This window comes from Sinohyriopsis cumingii, chromosome 14 (assembly GCF_028554795.1).
Source record: "Sinohyriopsis cumingii isolate HCF-2022 chromosome 14, ASM2855479v2, whole genome shotgun sequence".
In the NCBI taxonomy this organism is placed as follows: Eukaryota; Metazoa; Mollusca; class Bivalvia; order Unionida; family Unionidae; genus Sinohyriopsis; species Sinohyriopsis cumingii.
Window position 1 is genome coordinate 6,594,398 of NC_142974.1, and position 27,280 is coordinate 6,621,677.

Consider the following 27,280-nt stretch of genomic DNA (forward strand, 5'->3'; position numbering starts at 1 on the left):
TATCATTAATTTTGTAATGATTAAGTAGCTTTTTAATTGGTAATTAAGTTAATTGCAAGAATCCATCACATAAGGAATTTCATTATTGTTGATTTTTCACATATCTATTATTAAATTAATTGTGTCCTGGTATTTCATTATAAAAAGGCAAAGTATTATCAGTACATAGTTTTATTTTGGTTGATTGGTAGGAATATACATGGGCCAAGCTGGGACTCTAACCCAGATGGAAAGAGGAAAGAATTTTGTGTTTAATATATACAGACCAGGGTGGCTAAGTGGTCTAAGGAGCTCACCTTTACAGATCACTGACTTCTCACCTCTATCCATGTGGTTTCATGTCTCAGCTTATCCAACATGGATATATAGATAAAGCTTGCCATTAGTTTCCCATAGGTCAATGGTTCTTCCTGGGATTTTCCTCCACCAAATCTACTGGCTGTAGTCTGTAACCTACCATATGCAGAAAAAGGCATTAAACCAAACAAACTAAACTTTATGCATACAGACCATTGCATTTTCATTTTGACATAGTATGTACAACTTTGAAAACATGAATTTAAAGAAGTTTTTTATTTTTCAATTGTCTTTGAAATTGTTACTAAATGTTCCATAAATATTTTTCCAAGAATTCCCTGAATGTACCTAAAGGAATACAAAATGGCTAACCTGAATAACATGTATCACTTTTTGAAATAAAATTTAATTTTTTATTATTAGAGTTTTAAAAAGATACATAAAAATAGGATAAAATGTGATAAAAAGCACACATTTACTTACCTGATGGAGTTGAATTGGCATTATTACATATTTTTGTATTCCTTTTGTAATCATTTATACAGTAATAAACAGTTTGTAAGATCTGGGACAAGTTCAAATTCTGTAAGAAAAAAATATTCCTTGAAATTTACATAAGTTTCAGAAAACATTTTGTGAGTAGTAATATTAAATCCAATGAATTTAAAATATTTATTTAAAACATTATATACAGACACAGTTAGTTTTATAGAGTATATATAGATAAACCCTGATGTTGTCTCTTCCTTTTATTTCATGTTCTCAATATTGGATCTTGTTACTAAGTTGGCCAGCTGAATTATTTACATTTGTTATGTCTACAGAATCAAATCGCAATGAGCTGGTGAACAGAGGTGCAATTCCTGTTCTAGTTCAAGCACTACATTCTCCTGATGGTGATGTACAGTACCACTGTTCAGCCGCACTCAGCAATATCGCCGTCAACAAGAAATACAGAACTATGATAACAGCAGTGGGACATCATGATGTTATTGAACTTTTAATACGATTGATCTCGTCAGAGTCAGAAAAGGTATCTAATGAAATTTTAAAAACATTTTGCAACATTATAGGGACCCATTTTTTTATTTACAGCATGCAAATATATGCTTGAACGTAAGAAATATGTTTGCTCCTGAGGGGTTTAAGTCTTGTTCAGTATGCTCCTGTTAAGATTTGCACATATCAAAACAATGTGTGATTGTTTTTTTTAAAGAAAACAATAAGCAACTTAGTGCAAAAAGGATATACCAAATACAGTCTATTCCTGTTTGAATGCTCCAGTGGCCTAGCAGTTAGAGCATCTGCCTCGGATGTTGGAGGTTGTGTGTTCAGTCCCTGGATGAGTCGTACCAAAGCCTTATAAAGAATGGTACTAAGAGATGCCTCGCTTGGCACTTAGGATTGAGAGGTTATTGTTAGGACTGGTCGGCCTGGTGTTAGGATAATGTGACTGGGTGGGACATCATGCTACATCTCTGCAGTATGACTGAAAAATTGTTAAAGCTACATTAAAAATCCAAATCACACACACACACACACACACACACTATTCATGTTTATTGCATAAGACACTAACATTATTGGTTAAGCAGACCGGCTGGATATTGTGTATATGACACTAGAGATGACAATACAGTATAGTATGCATATCACACTGTGGATGTGAAAATACAGTATAGTATGCATATCACACTGTGGATGTGTCAATGCAGCATAGTATGCATATCACACTGTGGATGTGACAATACAGTTTTTTATGTATATCATATTGTGGATGTGACAATACAGTATAGTATGCATATCATACTATGGATGTGACAATACAGTCTAGTATGCATATCACACTGTAGATGTGACAATACAGTATTTTATGCATATCGTACTGTGGATGTGACAATACAGTATATTATGCATGTCATACATGTGACAATACAGCCTAGTATGCATATCACACTGGATGTGACAATACAGTCTATTATGCATATCACACTATAGAGGTGACAATACAGTATATTATGCATATCACAGTGTGGATGTGACAATACAATATATTATGCATATCACACTGTAGAGGTGACAATACAGTATATTATGCATATCACGCTGTAGAGGTGACAATACAGTGTAGTATGCATATTACACTGTGGATGTGACAATACAGTATAGTATGCATATCACACTGGATGTGACAATACAGTATAGTATGCATATCACACTGTGGATGTGACAATACAGTCTAGTATGCATATCATACTGTAGAGGTGACAATACAGTATAGTATGCAGATCATACAGTATATTATGCATATCATATATGTGACATTACAGTCTAGTATGCATATCATACTATGGATGTGGCAATACCGTCTAGTATGCATATCACACTGTAGAAGTGACAATACAGTATATTATGCATATCACACTGTAGAAGTGACAATACAGTATATTATGCATATCACACTGTGGAAGTGAAAATACTGTATAGTATGCATATCACACTGTAGAGATGACAATACAGTATAGTATGCATATCACACTAGAGATGACAATACAGTATAGTATGCATATCACACTGGATGTGACAATAGAGTATATTATGCATATCACACTGTGGATGTGACAATACAGTATATTATGCAGATCACACTGTAGAGGTGAAAATACAATATATTATGCATATCATACTGTAGAGATGACAATACAGTATATTATGCATATCACACTGTAGAGGTGACAATACAGTATTTTATGCATATCACATTGTAGAGGTGACAATACAGTATATTATGCAGATCACACTGTAGAGATGACAATACGGTATATTATGCATATTACACTGTAGTTGTGACAATGGAGTATTTTATGCATATCACACTGTAGAGGTGACAATACAGTATATTATGCATATCATACTGTAGATGTGACAATACAGTCTAGTATGCATATCACACTGGATGTGACATACAGTATATTATGCATATCACACTGTAGAAGTGACAATACAGTATATTATGCATATCACACTGTGGAATGAAAATACTGTATAGTATGCATAGCACACTGGATGTGACAGTACAGTATAGTATGCATATCACACTGTGGATGTGACAGTACATTCTAGTATGCATATCACACTGTAGAGATGACAATACAGTATAGTATGCATATCACACTGTAGAGATGACAATACAGTATAGTATGCATATCACACTGGATGTGACAATACAGTATATTATGCATATCACACTGTGGATGTGACAATACAGTATATTATGCAGATCACACTGTAGAGGTGAAAATACAGTATATTATGCATATCATACTGTAGAGATGACAATACAGTATATTATGCATATCACACTGTAGAGGTGACAATACAGTATTTTATGCATATCACATTGTAGAGGTGACAATACAGTATATTATGCAGATCACACTGTAGAGATGACAATACAGTATATTATGCATATTACACTGTAGTTGTGACACTGGAGTATTTTATGCATATCACACTGTAGAGGTGACAATATGTAGATGTGACAATACAGTCTAGTATGCATATCACACTGGATGTGACATACAGTATATTATGCATATCACACTGTGGATGTGACAATACAGTATATTATGCATATCATACTGTAGATGTGACAACACAGTATAGTATGCATATCACACTGGAGTTGACAGTACAGTATATTATGCATATCACACAGTAGGGGTGATAATATGATATCACCTTAAAAATATCAAGATGCATAATGCATGCACCCACTACAATACAGCTGTAGGTTTTGGGCAATATATCACAGTTTCAATACATATTTAATAGGTGATCTTCTAATATTAAGAAATGGGAATGCTACATGATATTTTTTACTTTTTCATTTCAGGTTAAGTGCCAAGCATGTATTGCCTTGAGAAATTTGGCTGCAGATGGTAAGTGTAAAGTACCATTCTGTCAGTGTTGTAATAAACAATCAATACTTACAGAGTGTACAGTAGTATTCATTTTTTTATATATTGTCTGTCAAATAAGATATGAATTGGTCGTTGCTTGATTAAGTCCCAAAAGTGAAAAACTAATGGTCAAGAAAGACTTATGTCATTTTTTGTTTCCAATAAAATATTATTTTGCACAACCAAAGTAACATTGTTGTTTTTTATTTGTATTTTTTTCTGCATTTAAAAATATGAATTCAAGAGAAGTAGAGAGCCAGGATAATTTGAAGAGCACATTAGGACTGTTGTGCCAAATGCTGTGAATTTTATTTGTAATATACATCAGATCTTTATTTATTCATTTTAGAGGACAACCAGTGTCTGATAGCCCAGCATGGCACCATTCCAACTCTACACCAGGCACTGAATTCCAAACATCCTGAGACAAAAACTGCTGTCATGGGATGTATCAGAAATCTATCATTACATAAAAGCAATGAAGTGAGTATGAAATTGTATTACTGTTGGATTAAAATAGTGGTAATCACACAGTAACAAAGCAATAACAATAATAATGGAAATCATACAGTAACAAAGAAATATAATAATTAAAATGGTGGGAATTTTACAGTAACAGAGCAATAACAATAATAGTGGGAATCATATAGTAACAAAGCAATAACAATTATAATGGGAATCATACAGCAAAAAGCAATAACAATAATAGTGGGAATCATATAGTAACAAAGCAATAACAATAATAGTGGGAATCGTACAGTAACAAAGCAGTAACAAGCACTTTTGTTTTCATATTGATAACTTAAAGGTAAAGCAACCTACCCAGAAGTGGATAAATTTATCAGATTTGCACTTCATATGCAGTTCTTGTGCGTTCTGTTTGTATTCCATTTTTATTCTGTCGGCATTCCATGCATATTTTCTATATCATCTTGTCTTTTGTTTGTGTCTCATTGATTAGTCATAAATGTAAATGTTATTGTCACTCTTCAGAAAGGATGGATGATCATATCATTATTGGGTTCATACCAAATGACATCTTATGACGTCTAGTTGGTCCATAATACAGATAATGCCAATCTGATATCAGATATGGCCACCATGGCAGCCATCTTAAAAATCATGTTATCACAACTCTACTTGAACAGAAAGTCATATTGGTATATGCTTTCTCCAGGAGACTTATGATGTCTGGGTGTATGTCTTAAATGAAAATTGTGCTGATCTGACATCTGTAATGGTTGCCACAATATCTACCTTGAAAATATTATCGCTACTCTTCCTGAATGGAAAGTCACACCTTGAAAATATTGTTATCTCTACTCCTACATGGATAGCTATATCAAATGAGGTTTCAGTCATTAGACCTCTTATGATACCTAGTTTGTCCTATATGAAAATTCTACCAGTTGTTCGTCCAATATGGCTGCAACAATGACTGTCCTACAAATCTTATCACTAATCCCCGTGAAAGGATGGGCCATATGACCCGAGGTTTTCAGCAAATGACTACTAATTATACTGATCTGACAACCATTATGATTTCACCATGTTTCAAAAATTACCTGTAAAATATGAATTTATGGAATAAAAGCAAAACTTACAGACATTGTATTGTTGTGGTAAAATCTGGACCCTGGCTTGTCCATGTTTGATTTGGATCCTGGTTTCATGTTAGATTTAGTAGAATTGGTCAGGGAACCAGACTAACTTTACATGAGTACCTAAACTGCACATATTTGTTCGTTCATTATGTCTGCATCATCAAGCAGTTGCTGACGAGACTCAGATCACAATTATTTTTCCCATATAGTCTCTACATTTGCTCCTCAGTACTGAACTTTCCACTGTGTCCAAATCCAAATAAATTATATGTTAATCTAAAGAACCTTTTGTAAAGAAAGCAACATGCAACTACACCATAATGCTTATATTCTATAAAAGAAACTGTAACTTTAAAATGAATGCCTGTATCTAACTCTTGTATCACCATCAAAACAGACTGGGACTACATTCTTGGGCACTGATCCAGAAATAATAATTATGGCCTGAGTCCTATCATGCCAAATTATTTACGGCCAATTTTAGGAAGACTTTTATATTTCAACTTTACTCACAAAGTCGTTTTGAATTTCATGGCAAACAAGATGTGTGACAGCTGTCAGAAAGTGTATCGTGTTGGTGTAGTTTTGGGTGAAGTGTTCTTGAGACACTAAAATTGAACTTGCTATGTCTTTCTTAATTATAAGAATTTTTAAATGCAAAAGAAAGAACTAAATTGTAATACAAGCTAGCTTATATCCAAAGATATATTTAAAATTTAAAAACAATGATTATAATATGTCCACGACCACAATAAATTTGAAAATATTGTTATCGTTTGAGAATATCAGAGATAGTTTCAACACTCAACAGTTAAAAGGTAGAAATGGTCTTATCTTGAATTTAAGATTTTTTTTATACCCAGATAAGTGTCAGTACCTTTGAAAGACTGTTATTTGTAATAATAGTTTTACAAGTGCAATCAACACATAACCATATATGCACTTAAACTTAAAATCGGAATTTGAAAGATATAATGCTGCCTATATTGTATGCGGGGCCCGCATCATATAAATAATATAGCCACATTCAGACATGGCCTTATTTTCAGTTTAATAAAGATTCACATAGATTGAATATGTTTGCATACTAGAAACTGGACTTTAACCTGTAATATTTTCCTACTAGAAACTGTACTTTAACATTTAATGTTTACCTACTAAAACCAGGCTTTAACGTGTAATGTTTACCTATTAAGAACTGGACTTTAACATGTATTATGATTGCCTCATACAGTTACTTTCTTTATTTTCAGTCTATAATCATAAAGTCAGACATACTGGCTGATATCAAGGCCATTTTGAGTGACCATAAAAATCCAGAAGCGCAAAAGCATGCAGCATGGACAATCAGAAATCTAGCTATGGGGGATCATCTCAAGGTAATGGTCTTAGCAGCTTAGTATTATATACCCTGTTGGGGACCATAAAGCAGTGGTCTTTGTAATTTAGTACCATGTTTACCCATTGCAGGATCATCATAGTGTAATGATCTTTAAGTATCAAATTAACTTATGGCAGTGGTAATAACTGTCATATTAACTCAGTGTTTGACCATCTCAGAGTTGTTGTTGTGGTAGGGTTTAATGCCATTTTTTAACACAAGATAGGCTATACATGGCAGCTTGTATAAATGATGGAGGAAGAACCTGGGAAAACCCCGGAAAGAACCACTGACCCACAAGACCATCTCAGAATAATGGTCTTAGTGACTTAGTGTCATATTAACCCAGTGAAGGACCATCTCAGAGTAATGATCTTAGTAACTTAGTGTCATATTAACCCAATGAAGGACCATTTACTGGTAAGTTGATATTAAGAGTGTTTGATTGTATCCTCAAAAGGAAAGCTAAGATGTCATTCTTGGCCCCAGATAATTAAAGATACCTCAAAAACTATACCATATATTGTACTGTACAGTATCTAACCATTGCTTACCATAGAACATTTTCCAAAATTTGAACTGATGGAAGGTAAAAGTTAAAGTATATAGTATATTAATTATTGTTAATTTCATATGATATCCATTGATTAAATGTGATAATACAGTAATAACATCAAATGTTGTTATGCTTCTATCTTCTCATGCATATAACTTGTTACATAAGTTTCAACAGGTGCCCTCATTAATACATTCACATTAATGCTCGGTATTTATAAGCAATAACAGCTTGTTCCAGATGCTCATTGTGAAATCCTTTGAACACGTATTAATTATAATTTTTTTCTTTATTTCTAATTTGTTAAGAGTGGCTTATGTAAGCTAGATTCTGCTTAGATAATTATTCCTATTTTCATAAAAGAGTACAAGACTTGATGACCTTGATATAGAGTGACAGGCAATAATAATAATACCTGATTAATGTTTTGAATCTGCTAACAGTATAGCAAACATGCAGGGTTATTTTCTTTTAACTGAAACAGATTGGGTGAGAAAATAATCTATGTTGGTGCATGTACCTTGTCTCGGTGCAAAAACACCAACATAGATCCTATTAAACTATGGCCATTCCCTACCCCTTTTTTGTTTCTACTTCCCCATATTTGGTAACAGGGAGGGGAAAACCCCCTTTGAGGTAAAATCCTCGAAAGACCTATAGAGTTTTGTGACTTTTCATCTTATATTACATTTCACTAGTGGACTCTACATAGCTTCTGCAATCTTCATTTTAGGTCATTGCTGAGAACTGGTGTGTGAAAAAACTGGCAGCTATTGTCCTTTCTAGGGAAACTAAGATGGATGTTCTGGCAGAGGTCACTGCAGCTCTTGCTGTATTGGCTGATGATGGTAGAGACATTTCTTTAAACATTTTTAGTGTTTAATGACATTTCAGGTTATAGGATCTTTGCTGAATCGTATTAAAACTAATTGTACATCTTGAGACAGGTTATAATTACCATATTATTCACTTACAATTCGAGTCTAACTACAAACTGCACAGACCCAGAGCTGCTAGCACATAATGCTTTGGCAGATCTGGGTCTGTGCAGTTTTTTTAGGAGTAGCCTGTAGAACAAACAACACAGACCCTATTCTGCAGGTGCATTATGCTATGGCAGATCAGGATCTTTGTTGTTTGAAGTTTGACAAACTTGTAAGCATGTCTATACGATATTCAGTAGTTAGGTCAGCCTTATGTAAACCAATTTGTGATATCAACAGGGTTTTCAACAGACACATACCCTCGGGTTTTGAATTTAAATATGATCAACTTTTGACATGTGGAAATTCCGACTTGTGCGACTTTTTAGATTTGGGCTGGAGCATCGATCTTAATTACCCTTCATTCACCTCTGGCTTAGTCTGCGCTGTCCATAACAAATTTACTGTAGGAGGCATTGATTGACATCTGTTCGAGAACAGTTTACACCTTGACAGCCAATAATATCACATCAGTGGAAGATATATGTAAACTGGGTGGAGCTAACACTTAGATGCAACTGAATTTGTTCAATTGATTTGAGATTACATTTGGAGTTTATGATAGAGGAAGAGGAACAATTATGACACAAATGGACTACCTTTTTGATCACATCAGAATTGGTAAATTTGGACATCAAACTCCCTAATCAGCTGGTCAGAGCTGGAGCATATGGTGGCTTGTAAATACGTTTGTCAAGATGTGGACCAACTTGAATAATTTTATGGGCAATTAATTTACTTCATTTGGCAAAATGTTTAAAGCTTCTGAATAATTTATGACTTCACTGGATTCATTTCTGATAAAGTATTGGTGTTTGATTGCTTTTTAAATTGTAATCAGTTAGACCAGGGGTGGGCAAGTTACAACCTGCAGGCCGTATGCGGCCCGCCAAGGGTTTTCATGCTGCCTAGGAACAAGTCATCATTCGCACTGACTCTGTTTAAGTTACTCTGTTTATCAAATAAATGTGCTTCTTTTGAAGTTTAAGTTTAAGTTTTCAAATATTTACAACTGAAAATTAATTAGATGTTATTTAGAAAAACCATTTGTTTTTGCTATTTCAAATATTAATTATTTTACTTAATGAACTATGTGGCCACGACAAGGTGTAAATTTGTGTATGTGGCACTTGCACTGGAAAGTTTGCCCACCTCTGAGTTAGACAAAACAGGAATAGCCTATATGGCTTCTCGCAAATCCAGTTTTCTGCATGGGATTATGGCAATTAATTTGCTTCAATTGGCAAATCGTTTAAAACCTCTATCATTTTAATTAATGGAAATTCAGAAAAAATTCAACAGATATAACACTCAGAGCATACATCTGAACTGTAAAATCACCATGTCTTTTCCATGCTAAATAATAAATTGACCTCACTTTGGAAAGATGTGGGCCATTTGAACCATTCAAAGGCAAATATAATTGCAATACTTGATAGTCCAAAATAGATTTGAAAATAATATATTTTATTTTAAGAATAGCAATACAGATTTTACCTCCAGTTTATGCCCAGACTTCAAGTGTTTGAAAGAACGTACATCATGGTATCGTTTGTGGTCATGACTGAGTTACTTTAGAACCCATCTTTGTCCCATCAATTCAGATGTTGATAATTTGAGTCAAATTTTGTTTTGTATAATTTTTAGCTCAGTATTCAGATGAACTTGTACTACAAATTTTTTCTATATCCTTTTATTTCAGATGAGGTAAAATATAGACTTGTTCATTTTCAGGATGGACAGCTGTTTTTTAAGCTGGTCACTCTAGCTTCATTGTCCAGTCACTCTGAGGTCCAGTACAACAGTGCAGGGATCCTGGGTCAAATTTCACTTATAGGTGAGTTTTTACAGCTATTTGTTGAAAGGTATCCCACAACTTTCATTTTTAAATACAGCTAGGCCCACTAAATTGGCAACTGCATCAAGGTTCATTTAAGTATATAGATCAGATACAAATAAAGCTGATAAAAAAAATATGATTGACACATATTGACAAATTTTGTGGTCATGCCCTGAAATTTTCATCATGTGTCTAGATGTCATGAAACCACTGGACATCCAGGATATTATCTGTCTTGCTACATATTACTGCTCAGAATCTGGAAGGAGGTGGTAGCCTGGTTGTAGCATACTGACCTGTTTTGGTGCAGAGAGGATACAGGTAAATGATCTTCCCTGTGCGATTTGAAAAGTAGCAGTTGCCATTTACTGCCACCAGGATTCTCACCACAGCAGGAGTATGCATAAGCACACACATTCCTGCTGTTTGGTATACAAGAGTGTAGCAAGTTGATGGAAGAGAAAATGTTTGTTGGATTTTAACAGCACTTCTCACATTATTGGACATCACTCCAAGGAAATCGGAATTAAGTGCTCTGTGCAAGGGACACACTGATGGCAGCTGACTCAAGATGGTCTGTGGGAGTATAGAACCGAAATCCACTGGATTATGAATCTAATGCTATACCAACCATCAGTTCTATCATTATCAGTAACTTTGTTAGTTCTCTACTTTGGTTTGTTCTTTATTTAAAAATGGATACATGTAAGCCCTGGCCTTCATTTTGTCTCCCTTGCAGTTATCATAGTGAAAATTAGTTACGTACATTTTTATGGCAGTGAAGGCAACATTAGCATAGGTGGATGCCAGGTTTTATAGAGTACTTATTGTCTTTCCATTTTCAGTTGTTTTTTTTCTTTTTCAGTAATTCCGACCTATGTAAAAGAGGAAACTCTTCAGGGTATTGTGCTATACATCGACAAATTTCTCAAGTCTTCCGATCCCAACTTTGTGCATATTGCTTTGTGGACCCTTGTTCAACACCTGAAAGGTTAGTTAGATCACTAAAATGTGCTTAGGCAAAATTGTGATGGTCATATTTTTTTTAAAAGAAATTATTTTGGTGACCAAACTCTTCCTATCTTTATATGTATATATATATATATATATATATATATATATATATATATATATATATATATATATATATATACATATATACATACATGCATACATATGTACATACACCGAGTGGCCAAGTGGTCTAAAGCGCTTTCCATTACGGATCTCTGTCTTCGTGGGTTCGAGTCTAGGATTCGGCTAATGTGGGTATGTGAAAAAGCTTGCCAGTAGCTTCTTGTGGGTCGGGGGTTTCCCGGGTTCTTCCTCCACCAATAATACTGACCGCCATGCGTAGCCTATCGTGTGCTGAGAAATGGCGTTAAACCCCACAACAACATACATACATACATACATACACACACACACACACACACGGCTCTGTGCATTTCAGATGTTGACATGATACCAAGATCTTGTTTCCAACAACTTCGTGAGTTGTTGGAAACAGAATAAAGGCATCATGTAACAAAAATGGCCTGGAATGAACAAAAGAAATGTTATAGCATGGCACCATCCTAAAATGGATAAGGGGAAACAGTTGTAGCAGGTAAGTTATAAATCATATTTTGGCGGGGGCCTCGAGTGGCCGAGTGGTCTAAAACGCTCTCCGTTACGGATCACTGCCATCTCACCTCTGTCTGCGTGGGTTCGAGTCTTGGATTTAGCCAATGTGGGTATGTGAGAAAGCTTGTCAGTAGCTTCTCGTGGGTCAGTGGTTCTTTCCGGGGTTCTTCCTCCTCCATTAATACTGGCCGCCATGTATAGCCTATTGTGTGCTGATAAAGGGCGTTAAACCCTACAACAACAACAACATATTTTGGCAGAGTATATTATGATTCAATATCTTGGTCCTAATTTATGGAAAAGCTCTCCTTTCTTTGTAAAATGTCTCTTTTATATTTCTTGATAATAGAAACAGTTTATGTGCTCAGTTTATTTTAACATTTTGTTACGATCTTAACTGTTTATATAGTAGCCCCGAAAACTTAGACAAGAAATTTGCAACTTCCTTCAGGGTGCAGGCCATTTAAGTAATTTTTAAAGCCATCCCCTATGGTGTAAATAAACATATTAAACAGGATCTGGCCTGTGGGTGATTGGTTTCACAGGCCTATCTTAGGCATTGTGTAGCAGATCAACACTAATTAGCACAACTGGGTGATGCATAAAGGATGTCAGTTTTGTTCTAAATGACATGATGAGCGTTGTCTGGGTGTGGTCAGTTTTGTTCTAAATGACATGATTTGTGTTGTCTGGGTGTGGTCAGTTTTGTTCTAAATGACATGATGAGCATTGTCCGTTCATCTGAGAAACTACTACACAAGATAGGCATGCATTGTATCAGAGCTTATGAGGGAAAAACAACAACAAAATGACCAATATTTGGCAAATAGAAAAACTGTTTTTAAGTAAATAGTTTTTGACAGGTTTTGGTATTTGTCAGTTAATAATTTTGTGGTATTCATGTAGTTAATTAAATTAACCCAATTTAATCACAGATTAAAGCCCAGTATTGAATAGGAAACGTCAGTAATACTCCATTCTCAAATGAAAATATTCCATGATTACAACAGTTCTATTGACTGGTAATACAATTCTTTTCAAAAAGCATTAAGAAAGAACTATTGAATACACAGACCCTGCCCTTCAGTCTAACTAAAATCATAGTTCATCCAAGACATTCAGAAAATGTGTGAAAGAAAAAGACAGGCATAATAAAATTAGGAACTTTTTTATTTATACCCATATATTCTTCCAACAATGGATTATTGTTCTAATGTATGGGGAAACTGTGCTAAATCTGGGCTTGACAGGATTTATAAACTTCAGAAATGAGCAGCACGTGTAATTTTAGATGCATCTGTTGATCATCCCTCAAAGGCATTATTTACAGAACTCAAATGGTTCACAATATATGACAGGATAAATTTTCACAAGGCAGTTCTTTTATATAAATGTCTACATGGAATTGCACCAGAGTTATCTTCAGGACTTATTCAAGCCTTTTTCAACAAAATACCAGTTGAGATCAATATCACATGGAAACCTAGTACCAGAACCAAGAACAGAGCAATTTAAAAAGAGTTTTTAATATTCTGGTACAGTTCTGTGGAATAAGCTTCCACTACATGTAAAATCTGCTGAAAATATTAGAGTATTTAAGAAAACATCATGAGCATGTGTGTGTTTCTAATGGATAATGGAATTTAGTATTTTAATACTAAACATGTTAAAATAAACACTAATTATTGCTATCTTCATATAATGTGCATTGTTATACTCTCCTTAAGAGGGCCTCAAGGAAGAAAAGTCCTTGACTAATGAGTCATCCTCTATAAATAAAGCATTATTATTACTATTATTATTATTATTATTATTCATGTTAATTGATGATGATTGGGGAGATTTTACTCTGTGCATGTGACTAATAGCCATTATTAAATTTAGTTTCAAAACATTACTGTCACATGTGTCTGTTGCTAAGGAAAGGTGGATAATTAATGAAAATAAAATGTTGCCATGGATTTTATTCATGCAACTTTTAGGGTGGATTACACATAGGATTTGCGGAGCTTTACATCTGTACAACCTTGATAAAACAAGACTTCCTTTTGATCATGAGATACATTTGAAGTTCCCTTTTTGCAGGATAATTGTCATGCTGTTTTAAGTCCCATAGAAAACTCCAAACAACCCATGGTACTATTATTGAATAGTATGAAATTATAGATAGAAACTCGAGAGAATTTTCAGGAAAAGTAAACATGATTATGCTTGTTAAATATTAAATGATGCCACTCATTTCCTATAAATATCATTATAGCCAATTCATTATTCTTTTACATTACAAATGTGGGATTTCTCTTAACTATGTTTTGGTTTCTGTTGTAGATGAGGTGTTTTTAGAAGCCTTCAGAGACCATAGTATTCAAGGTGTGATTTCCCATATCACTGAGTCACACAATGGGTCAGCTATAGGTGAATTTGCTCAGTGTGTAATGAGGTATTTGAAAGGTGAAGAATCTGCATCTGGCAGCTATTGACCAAGTTATGCATTTCCCATTGCAATTTTTTTATAGAACTAATTTATGTTCATGTTGTAAATCTTTTATGAATTGACAGTGTCAGCATGTTTGTATATGTAGATGCATATATGTGTCAGAACAACAGGTCAGGACAGATCAGGAGATTTGCAAAACTTTGATCAAGTGCTTTGTTCTCAAAAGAAAGAGGATTTTCATCAACTCAGTTTTTGGCAGGCAAAGCGGAACATAACTTGTGGAGAGAATGAGAGTAATGCTTATTGTTTTGTGCTGACTATGCACCATAGTAGCCCAGCCATAATCATTTAACTTCGTTATTCCTTTTGGAATTAAACCTGCTGACACGTAGTATAATCCACCGTGACAAACTTGAAACAGTGAATCCAACCAACGAAGCTGAAAGGATCGGAGGTGAAATTAGCAATTGGATTTTCAATGAAGTTTCATGTCTGTGTGCATTTTGTGCATTTTTGTTATCTTTTCCAATTTTCTTACTCCATTTCGTTTTAATAGAGAACTAGTTGTCAGAATTTTAATGCATATGAAAATGTTTTTATACATTTTAAAGGCTGAAGAAGACTGGATGGCTTATAGCCATAACTGGAATTGTTCTTTAAATATTGAATATGCATTGATAATAAAATATTTCAGTATTGAAGAGTTTTATGTAAAGTAAAAAGGAGTTTTATATTAACACTGCTACAGCTGCTGTTAAAATGCCAATATATGAGTTACCATATATGCTCACTTACAAGTTCTGTCCAACTGCAAACTGCATGGACCCAGATCAGGTGGCTCATAATTTGCCATAAGCAGTTTGTAATCATTTCAGTAAAGAAAAAAGCAGATTAGGATCTATGTTGTTTGCAGTTGACTTTAAGTCATGATGAATGGTAGAATGTTTGTATTTCTTCTGTAAGAAAGTATCAGATTAAGAACTAAGATCTAATACAACAAATCAATTGATTATTAAAAAACATTTAATCTGAATCTATTCAATCTGTAAGCAAGATTCACTTGGTCATTTTACTGAAAGTAATTATGCCCTGTTTGATTTTAGCATTTGATTTGCTGTTGTCCCACCCAATGCTTGAAAGCATGCTTATCTTTTTCTATTTTTGACTTGGAGGGATATTTCACTGTCTGTTGCAATAGTGTCCAGTCTCTTTTACCAGATATTGTTTGGATATGCTAATAATAGTATTAAAAACAATTTTAAGGTATTACTAAAATTAGTAACAAAGCTTGACTGCCTGTCAGTCACTTTCTTTTTTTATGGTATATCAAAGGAGGCAACTCAAATATATTTGATTAGATCTGGTAGTATCTGTCTCCCTTATGTATTCTCATAGTGTCATATTAGGCACAAATAGTAGAAAGTGCTTTTAAAATTAAATCAAAATAATTCTTCAAATGGTGTTTATATAAATGCTTTTGTGATATATAATGGAAAGAAAATAGTATATCTGGAGTGTTCAATCTGATCATGTGCGAATTTGTATCAGTTCAATTAGTCATACCTTTTGACCACTTATATTACAAAAAATATGATTGTCTTTCACAGGGATGGCAATTTGTGCAAGTGGCATCTAGAATCCAAAATCTGTACAGTGTACTGTGGATTTAATGGCCTGAAATTTCTTGATTGTCATCCAATTAAATGAAGATTTAACAATTTGTTTCCCAATAGAATAGAATAGAGTATTTATGTACACTATAGTATTCTCACAACTTCACATTTGTTTGTAAGGAGCCCTGAGTGGCCGAGTGGTCTAAAGCGCTCACCGTTACGGATCACTGCCATCTCACCTCTGTCTGCATGGGTTCGAGTCCAAGGCTCAGCTAGCGTAGGTACGTGGGAAAGCCTGCCAGTAACTTCCCGTGGGTCGGTGGTTCTTCCCTGGGTTTTCCAGGGTTCTTCCTCCACCAGTTATACTGGCTGCCATGTATAGCCTATCTTGTGCTGAAAAATGGCGTTAAACCCTAGAACAACAGCAACAACATTTGTTTGTACCCTCCTGCTGATTTTAAAGATGAAAAGCATCAAGGATATTTTTTAAAAAAGCACAGAACTTGTTCATTTCATTCATTGATTTATAATTTCTAACCTGACAGTCACCAAGGGGTCCCTAAAACTGTCAGATTATTCGCATTACAATCAGACTACTCACTGTCCATTTCTGGTTTATAAAATAGTCTATTTCTGTGTCCATTATTCTCAGTGTATAGTTTTAGTATTTTAAAAACAAATTGAATAAAGAAATAGAAGGAACTCTTGTATATGTATTTGTTCAAAGAAATAGAAATCCAAAATTTATGGAATTATTGTGATTTTCAAAGGCGGTTAACTATATCACATATGTCGCTTGAATATGTAGACTGGCCCAAGCAAATATGGTGACCATGTACTGAAGAAACTCCTGTTTGATTTGAAACAACAAGAAGTTGATAGTATTTGGGACCCTGTGGTGACAGGTTAGATAGAATTCTATGCATTTAACTTGTGGTTTCTCAGGAAAAATGTGTTTTCTTTATGTTTTTAATGAAAATAAGATAGTAAAACTTCCAGGATATATATATATATATATATATATATATATATGTATCTATGTATGTACCGCTCCGGTGGCCTAGTGGTTAGAGCATCTGCCTTGATGTAGGAGGTCGTGGGTTCGATACCCGGCCGAGTCATACCAAAGACTTACAAAAATGGTACAGTCGAACCAACTTATCTAGACCTCGGTTAACTCGCCAACCCTATTAAGTAGACATTTTTGAAGTGGAACCTCCAAATTCTCTCTTTGTCTTAGCATTTTCTCATCGGTTATGTCGATTCTTTTATGTCGCCGAACCCTAATATCTTGAGCACAAAAGAAGGCCAAATTTGCCACTTAACGTCGGTTATCTCGATCCCCATGACCAATCGCTTTATTTGTATCGACAACCCTATCTTAGCAGTGCATTGTTACATCATAATCTGCTTATGCTGACATCTGGGCCGAGTACTATATGCTGTGACAGTCAATCATGCTACCGTACTATACCTACAACTGGCCGACTTCTGAAGACGCGAATAGAACAGATAAAAGTTACGGTTACAGAGACTTAAACTCCGCAAGAAGAAATAGCAAACAACAAATAAACAAGTTTTGCATAATTAAAAATAATTATTTATTTCTCAAAATACAGGAGTGAAAGAATCCCTGTATTGGGTGTTAACTTATGCTACAGTAATATATACGGTCCAATATTGCCAGGTGTTGACTCGTGTAAGTTTCTTTCGTGGGAATGGAGATCCTATTTTGCAAGAACACGGTCTTTTGATAGTAACCGCGTGTACGATACTTTTCAGAGCTGTGTCAGAGTGAAATGACTCGTGAATTTAATTTTGACACTGGTTAGCTTTTTGTAAAAACGAACTACACCCCGCACGTTTTTTGTGATTTTGTGAGCGATCTTTGTGTTTGCAATGTTGGAGAATATGATAAAGGTTTGTATCGAGAATCGACGGTGGTTTGTATTGTATACTGGTAAATCTGTGCTGTTAGTTGGTGCACACATGCCTTTTGTTGTTAGCAAACATGTATGTACATTTTTATAGCATGCTGATCGCTTCATCAAACAAATCGCGGCAACACTGTTGTGCAAAAAAACCCCTCCAAAAACACGTGCATGTACATTCTCATTTATTAACGCACATCATGTACATAAAGAAATTTCAAGCACATGTTAATATATTGCCGCCATATTGGTTTTCGTTTATCTCGATCATTAGTTATCTCGACGCTTTTTGGCAAACCCCTAGGCCGGCGACATAACCGGGTTCAACTGTACTAACAGCTGCCTCGCTTGGCGTTCAGCATTAAGAGGTTAGTGTTAGGACTGGTCGGCCTGGTGTCAGGATAATGTGACTGGGTGGGACATCGTGCTACATGTCTGTGGCATGATGCCCCAGTGCTAGACATCACTATAAACTGCCACATTGCAGACATCGTAGCAATATGACTGAAAAATTGTTAAAGCTACGTTAAAAATAAAAAATCACATCACATCAGTACAGTGTCCCAAGACAATAAACTTTCAGGTGTTTATGCATTTAAATATTTTACTTATTAATACTGGCGCATATTATTATGTATTGTGTTGTTGGTGATTACAGTATTGAATATTTTTCATATTGTACATATTAAGAAGCCATCATGTATTGCATTATAACTGCAGTATCAGGTACTGCTGATGCCATCTTTAGTTCAAGAATGCTTAAGTGGCTATTGCATTTTCTTTTCTTTTTCTTTTTTTTTTGGTTTCTCCCTATTTGTATTTTACTTAGTTACCTCCCTTTTTTGTGAGGGTTATCTGCCTAAAAAATATATTTTTACTATGTTTTATCTAAGTGAAAGAAAATTTTTCTATGTTATATATGATTTGAGTGAAATATTTGTCATTCAGCTTATATAAAATTATGTAGCTTCTTATATCACAAGTGTTGTCAGCTAAAATGTAACAGTCTTATGTTGTCAGCATGTATTTACGAGCACATTGTATGCAATGGGAAGGTAATTATGCAATAGAAATTAGCAACCTTCAGAAAGAGTTTCCTTAAATTAATGGTGATACCAGTTTAAATGCTCTTCATTTTTCTCATAATGTAGAAAGCAGTCTGGTTCTATGCCAGTAATTGTATATGCATGTTTTTTAGTATTTGTCATGGCTTTGTCAGGGGAAGGACCTTTTGAAGTATTTTGATTTTATTCTTTATGTAGGGATTGTAAGACTTTTATACATAATGGTAAAGGATCAGATTTTTCCTAAAGAGTTTTCTCTACAAACAATGTCAGGGCATTGTCAGATCTCTGGCGTACTAGTCATGTGAGAACAAATCAGTGTTTTACAATTCAAGGTGGGTTCATCACACCCCAGCCTTAGTTCTTGAGAAAATTGCCTGTCTAAGCTCTCGTCAATCAAATCAAGAACTTCCTTTCACACAGAAAAGCCATCTTTGTCTTGGCTTTTTTATTAGAGTTTTTGAGATTATGTTTTTTTTTAAAATGTACAAAACTTTTAATATCATTAGTATTATATGATTTCTCATACATTCCATTTCACAGAGTTTTTGGTGTTTTTTTCTGGGAATTTATTATGATATGTATTTGTTATTAATATTTGGGAAGTCTTTCATAGTATATAAGATGTGACAAAATCATGATTTTTTTCATGTCTTTTGATATTGTGCAATACATTACAGTACATGGTGGAATTTTCACCCATAGAATTTGTTGCTTTTTGTATAACAGTTGTACATCATTTTGTAATTTTTAATGTGAAGCAATCTGCAGATGTGCCACAGGTCTAAAGTGCCTTCAGCATGTATTAAGAAGCAATTAATGGAAGCAGAAGTTGTGGTGGCTAAGTGATTAGCATACTGGACTCAATGACCAAAACAGTTAAGATTGAAATCTTGTCATCAGATTTGTTGCGGTCAACTATTGTAGTGTGTTTATGGGCAAGGCAATTTATTCTGATTGCCCTGCTACTAAATGACCTGCTTGTGTTGATGTGCCATAAATCATCTAACTTATCCATATTATGTGTATTTATCTCAAATGCTTTCATGTTGTTTTGTCTTACTTTTATTGCAATGTTCGCTACGGTAAATTGATATTTGTCATGTTTGTAATGAGATCGCTCACATGCGAAATCGTTAGAACCAATAGTATACTAGTATTCAGTAAAATAATTGTAAGATTCACTCTCATTGGTTGTTTCTCGAAATGCTGCAGGATGCTGAATCTTTAGTACTGAAGAGTACAAAAATGTACAAAAGTCATGGCGGGCAAGATGTTTAGTATTTTTCGTAGACCTAGTAATTCACCTAGACTGCATTGTTTTATAGCCGAAATTGTTATACAAGAGACTTTAAATGCATCGAGGTAGGTAGATTTATATTATATTTATAGTATTCGCATATCCTCCCGTTTGTTTGTAAGCCCTCTGTCTATTTCTGATTTTTAGAATAGTCTATTTCAGTAGTAGCCTCGTCCTACATGTAAGACCTCGACTCTGATATTTATGTTGTGGGCACCATATCACTAAAACAAAAATAATATGTGCTATGTCTTACATTGTAGGACTAAGTAGAAGCAGTGCCATCTGCATCCAATATGTGCAGTGTTTTTTTCTAATATTTCAAGAACAATTTGAACAAATAAATAGAAGGAATTCTTGTATACACGTGTTCAAAGAGATGTAAATCCCAAATTTATGGAATTACTGAGAGTTTGAAAGACAGTAACTTCAATCACAACTGTGCTTGAAAACAAGCTGGCCCAAGCAAAAATGGCGACCATGTTGCTAAAGAAGCTCCCTTTTGATTAAAAAAGTCAGCAGTGTTGGAGACCCACCTGGAGGCAATCAGTTTAGAACTCATAAATCAGTGAATGCCATGGCTAAGTTTTGTGCATTTTTGATATCTTTTATTCTTTCTGTTTTTCAAATCAGTACGGTGGTACAATCAAAGGGTATGGTGTGAGAATACTTTAGTAGTTCATGACCAATCAGCAGCATAACAGGCAGTCATTTGTATAATGTTGTTGTTGTTGTGGGGTTTAACGCCATTTTTCAGCACGATGGGCTATACATGGCGGCCAGTATTAATGGTGGAGGAAGAACCCGGAAAACCCCGGAAAGAACCACCGACCCACGAGAAGCTACTGGCAAGCTTTCTCACATGCCCACATTGGCTGAATCTTAGACTCGAACCGCCGCAGACAGAGGTGAGATGGCAGTGATCCGTAACGAAGAGTGCTTTAGACCACTCGGCCACTCGGGGCCCCATTTGTATACACATATATATTTGTATAATGTAATGCACAGGTCAGGGTTATTGTTGCTTACAATTTACTCTTCAAATTATTTATTTATTATTATATAGTACATTTAATATTTACAGGAAAATTTAGTCTCAGGCTCTGCTCCGTTTTGAGAGAGCATGCCACTAGCTTCCCATCCGTCCGTGGTTTTTCCCAGTGGTTTTCCAGGTTCTTCCTCCACCAGATATATTTACTGTTGTGTAGCATGAAAAATGGCCTTAAGCTAATCATAACAGTGTAAGACATCAACCCTGATATTTATGTTTTGGGGATTTAGGTTTTACTGACTAAATAACGGTATGTGTAATGAGTTCCAATGTTGACTAACATCAGAACAAGAAGTCAAATTGTCAGGAATATCTCACACTCTTGGCAGCCTGTCTCCACATTTTTCTACAAATTAAAGTAATAAAGTTTATCAGACTTTACTAACTCTGATGTCTTTTTTCTAATTAATTCAAATTCTCACATAAGACATGATTTCAAGTTCGTTGGCCTACATTTCAGTTGGCAGTAATGCAATGGAAGTCAGAAATGCCAAAATTGGTTAAAAGGATGAGAAGTATCTTGAATGAAATGAAGCTATCTAAGCACTTTCTTAAGTATTAATATATTTTTTATTCTTTTCATTAGCTAAGTATACTTCAACTTTATGTGATTTCAGCATTCCCAAAGTGAAGTACATACTGTACGTACAGCAAGAGTAGTATATGCCTAAATACTGTGTTCTCAACACATTGAACAATTTGTCTCCAAAACATTAGTCAGTTTGATTGTGTAAAATATACAAATTCACTGCTTATCTATAAATCTGCAGTAGCATGGAATAAATTGATACAAGTTGTACTCTTTAGATTAACCAGCCATGCTGTAAGAGTAGAGTGTATGACTTAAAATTTGTATGAAGTTGTTCTGGTGGCAAAATTAAATTATTTTTGTATTTTCAGCACTGTATACCTCAATTTTGCTTGAGATGACCTGTCAGAGAAACCACCTGGTGTCACAGCAGATAGGTAAGTACCACACCCAGACAGGAATACAGAGCTGAAACAACAATGACCACAAACCATAGTAGGAGGTATAGCGTGACCACTCTTTTTATTGTATGCATAATGACGCATTAGAATTTTATTTTACATGTATGAGTTAGTTGCTACCATGGGTAAAAAGTTGATTGCATAATCTTTGACCTAGTAGTAAACTGAGCACCCAGTTGTTTCCAACCTATCAATTTTGGCCATTATTTCTTTTTAATTTTGGTTACAATTATTCACAGTGCTACTTTTAACCGATGTGATGATAGAGATTTTGTGATTTAGGGTTTTGTTAGCTTAGCCACCAATGTTTTGTTTTCATTATTTGAAAATATGTTTGAAAATTTCTGAGAACATAAAAGTTATTTTAAGATCTTTTAAAGCCCACATTACCCATCCATTGATAATTGTTAAGTTTGGAAACAATTTATTATCCATTAGTTGTTTTTTTATCTTTAGATTCATTACAAATCAGATACAGAGATGCTTCCAGGGCATCAATCATGCAAAATTTGTATGAATTTCCCAAATATTGATGCACAGGAACTCCAACAATTTAAAGTCACACATAGGAAAATGTACTCTGCACTGTAAACAGTTTTTATTTAAAGTACTTCGGGTAAGTCACACCAGTAGAGGTATCGTCATGTTTTTTGCAACATAAGTCTTTTTTCAGGTAGGCAACTGTTTACATCTGGATTCTTCAACTTGACATCAATGGTTCTTAAACTAGATTTTATTGGCACATTGTGCCCTGTAGCAAGCATTATGTCATAGTATAAGCCATGTAAAAAGGAAGTTTTACAAGTGCATGTTAAAAATACAGCCTACCCAGAAAAAACAAAAAGGCTAATTCCCTGCTTGGTTCATCTTCTTTTGTTCCACAAATACTGGCTGCTGACACTGATGAAGACAATGATTTCTGTTATTATGAAATATATCTGATTACTGGAGCTGGGAAAGTTTTAATGGAGATACTAGTGACTGATTGGTGTTAAATACGCATCTGATGTACACTCTGAATGGACAAAATAGTTTTTCCAGTCCCCCCCCCCCTTGAGCAGTAAATCAAAATATAATGTAAAGCAGACATGATACAAAACCTAATTAAATTTCATACAATTTAAAATTAGAGTGCACTTTTCATTTCTTTTCTCAAACAATTTAGCCCTGCTGGATCATGTGCTTCAAAACTATACAGCCTTTAAGGGTTAAGATCTGTTGAATAAATAAAACTAACAAATGATAGTAAGAAGTACAGTTATTTATTTGGTCAAAACACCTCTGTCGGAGCAAGCAAGCTATGGCATTTATGGACCTTAAACCCTAATACAGCATTAAAGAACAGATAAGAAATCTGTCAGTAGTGTGTGTGTGTGATTTGGATTTTTAATGTAGCTTTAAAAAAAATTGAGTCATATTGCTATGATGCCTGCAGTGTGGCTGTTTATAGTGATGGCCTGCAATTGGGCATCATGCTGCAGACATGTAACATAATGTCCTAGCCAGTCACATTAACCTGACACCAGGCCAGCCAGTCCTAAAAATAACATCTTAATGTTGAGCGCCAAGTGAGGCAGCTGTTGTACCATTTTTGCAAGAATTTGGTATGACTCAGCCGAAGTTCTAACCTGCGACCTCCCACATCCATGGTGATGCTATAACCACTTAGGCCAACCAGAGCAGTCTAATCATAGTATTCAGTAAAGCACTAATTTGAGAAAGTGAAACTTTGGCACAGCTTAAGTTTGTTAAAAATTCAGTTTTGGAGCAGAAGTATCAAAAAGATAAAAGATAATACCTTTGAGCACTAGGAAATTGTACTTAATTACCATAAAGAACCATTGTCTGTCTGTATGCTTCTTTAGGCATCATACTATGAAAGGAAGGTTCACAGAGAGGAGTTTGAAAACACAAGTTATCTGGCCAAAATAAGGAGTTAATCAATTGGTAATTAAATATTAAGCATAATCTTTGTCAGAAATGGAAAATCACATATTCTGAGAGCTACATAAAAAATGGAATATGTGTTATTTTTAAAAATTATCTTTGTTCCTTTAAATATTTATAATTTTAAAAGATGAAGTTCCCTAAAATTATATAATCAATGTACCATTAAAAAATTTGTTGTGAATAATTAGATATTTGATACGTGGAGTAACTTAGTCTTTAAACATGTCACAGTTTGTATGCAACATGTCATTTTTAGTTAAACAGCTTATTTCTTTTTCATTGTTCAGTTACTTTGTTTCAAACAGTGATAAAATTGATATAGTGAAGGTTTCTTTTTTACTACATTTTCAGGTGCAAATGTCATCATTGCTTGAATATATGTTATGTATAAAGACTGGCATTCTCAATTTTTTTTTTACCTATAGACTATAATGAATGATTAGTTTTATTGTAGAGAATATAGAATATAATTTTATTTTTTTGTGCATTATCAGATTTGATATGAGGACTTTTAATTTTTATTTGAGATCCCACTAACTTGTTGTGCTTCCTGTTCAGATAGAAGTTACATTATGATGAAGTAAACAATATTTTCCCAAATTTCATCGTGACTTTAAATTAAAAAATAAGCTGTCAACATTGCGTGAGTTTTTTTTACTTATTGAGTATGGAATTTTATATTGTTACAGGAGGCATAATCTTTAATGAGATTTTAAAAATAATTTTGGGTTAAGAATATCAGAGTATTATCATCTTTATTGTTAAGACTCTTTTTCTTCATAATGGGTTTATGATTTTGATTTCAAGTCCATACTCGTATGCTTTGATTGAATTGTATATTGATTGGGTTTTAACAGCCATTTAACACATTCCATATTATATGGACAAGGAGGAATCTGGGACTTTCTTATTTTTAATAAACATTTTCTATATTAAAATGAAGTTAATAACAGTAAATTTGTCATATACTAGGTTGGAATTAAGAAGGTATATTAAGATATACTGTTTTTATTAACTTCAAAGAAGAACCAAATTTTAATGCCTTATAGTCTCATGTAGCAAATATAATAATAATAATGAAATAATGAGGACTTTGTATAGCGCCTAATCTTTAGAAGCTCTAAGCGCTTTACAACATTAGACAACACCTATAAGATAAAAAAACATATATAATGATATAATTACAAAACAAACGCTACAAAATTAGAAAACATAACAAACATGCTGAGAATATTTAAGGTAGGAAACATTAGGTCTTTAAGTTTGTTCTTGCAGTCGAAATAAGTGAGTTTTTAGAGCACTCTTGAATGGGATCACTGTGTCTTTGTGTCTGAGTTCAGTGGGCAATTCATAACACGTTGCTGGGTCCTGGTATGCAAAAGAACAATGTCCATATGACTTTGTTTTCATAGTGGCAATAATGAGTATATGATTGTCAGAAGAGGAGTGTAAGTATCTTGCTGGTGTGCACATATGGGTGAGGTCGGATAGGTATGTTGGACTATAGTCCAACAGTGAAACATTGCACAGAGAACAAATTTTGTGTTTGATTCTGGATGGAATGGATAGCCAGTGTAGGGTACAGAGCAGTGGGGAGGTGTGCTCTGATCGTGGTACTCTAAGTATGATTCGAGCAGCTGTGTTTTGAAGTTTCTGGAGTAGATACTGAGATGAACCAGACAGAGTTGATTTACAATAGTCCAGTCTTGAAAGTACTAATGAACACACACGTGGCATCAACTGAAAGATATTTGAGAATGGAGCTGATGCATATCAGCTCAAGATATGCAGCCTTGCATATGTTCATGACATGTTATTGCAATGTGAGAGTACTGTCCAGAGTAACACCTAGGTTTCGTACTGATTGTACGAATTTAATTTTGATGTTGCTGATACTTGTTTGAGGTAAAGGATGTGAATGAGAAAGTCTTTTTGTTGTGATTAGAATGGCCTCAGTTTTGTCATCATTCATCTGCAGCTTGTTACATGTCATCCATGATTTCACAACTTAAATGCACCTCTCTACACCTTGGATGATAGCATCAACTTCAGTTGGGTGGCTAGATTTGTATATTTGGGTGTCATCAAAATACAATTGGTGAGACACTGGATGATGATCTATGACACTTGAGAGCGGGTGAGTGTATAGAATGAAGAGAACAGGTCCAAGAACAGACCCCTGTGGAACACAATATGGATCAACTGGGCTAGAGTATATTCAATTTTTGTAGACACAATATGTGTCCTGTTGACCAAATAGGACTTGAGCCACAATAAGGCTGTATCATGAATGCCAAATACATACTGGAGATGGTGAAGTAATATATCATGGTCTATTATGTCAATTGCGGCAGACAAATCAAGGAAGGTGAGGACTGTAATCTTTCCGCTATCCCAAGCAGATAGAATGTCATTAACTACTTTTAGAAGAGTAATTTCAGTTCTGTGGCAAGGGCAATAAGCAGATTGTACATTACTGAAAAGACTATTTGATTTCAGATGAGATACAAGCTGGGGTAGAACAACCTCTTCTAAGATTTTTTATATGAATTTGAGATTACAAACTGGCGGTAGTACTTTAAATCGTTATGGTCTAGTGTTGGTTTCTTCAGCAGAGGCTTTACAATGGCAGTTTTGAAAAATGAATCTTTTGCTTCATCTCAAGTTAATATCAGACATTACTTGTTTTCATTGA

General features: G+C 34.5%; 1 protein-coding gene across 5 annotated transcripts in view; it reads left to right on the top strand.

Annotated features, from left to right (window-relative positions):
• Nucleotides 1–27,280, top strand: part of LOC149783146 (uncharacterized) — a 45,562-nt gene that overhangs the window by 12,712 nt on the left and 5,570 nt on the right. For 2 of the 5 annotated variants that reach the window (XM_089931378.1, XM_089931379.1), the window contains exons 7-15: nt 1,122–1,330; nt 4,193–4,238; nt 4,609–4,742; nt 7,117–7,242; nt 8,534–8,648; nt 10,486–10,620; nt 11,489–11,614; nt 14,578–14,700; nt 22,546–22,611. In XM_089931378.1, the coding sequence (XP_089787504.1) occupies nt 1,122–1,330; nt 4,193–4,238; nt 4,609–4,742; nt 7,117–7,242; nt 8,534–8,648; nt 10,486–10,620; nt 11,489–11,614; nt 14,578–14,700; nt 22,546–22,611 (1,080 nt within the window). Of the gene's footprint in view, nt 1–1,121; nt 1,331–4,192; nt 4,239–4,608; nt 4,743–7,116; nt 7,243–8,533; nt 8,649–10,485; nt 10,621–11,488; nt 11,615–14,577; nt 15,141–22,545; nt 22,612–27,280 lie in introns of those variants that run through there. The other 3 variants (XM_089931381.1, XM_089931382.1, XM_089931380.1) reach the window with 2 other exon arrangements.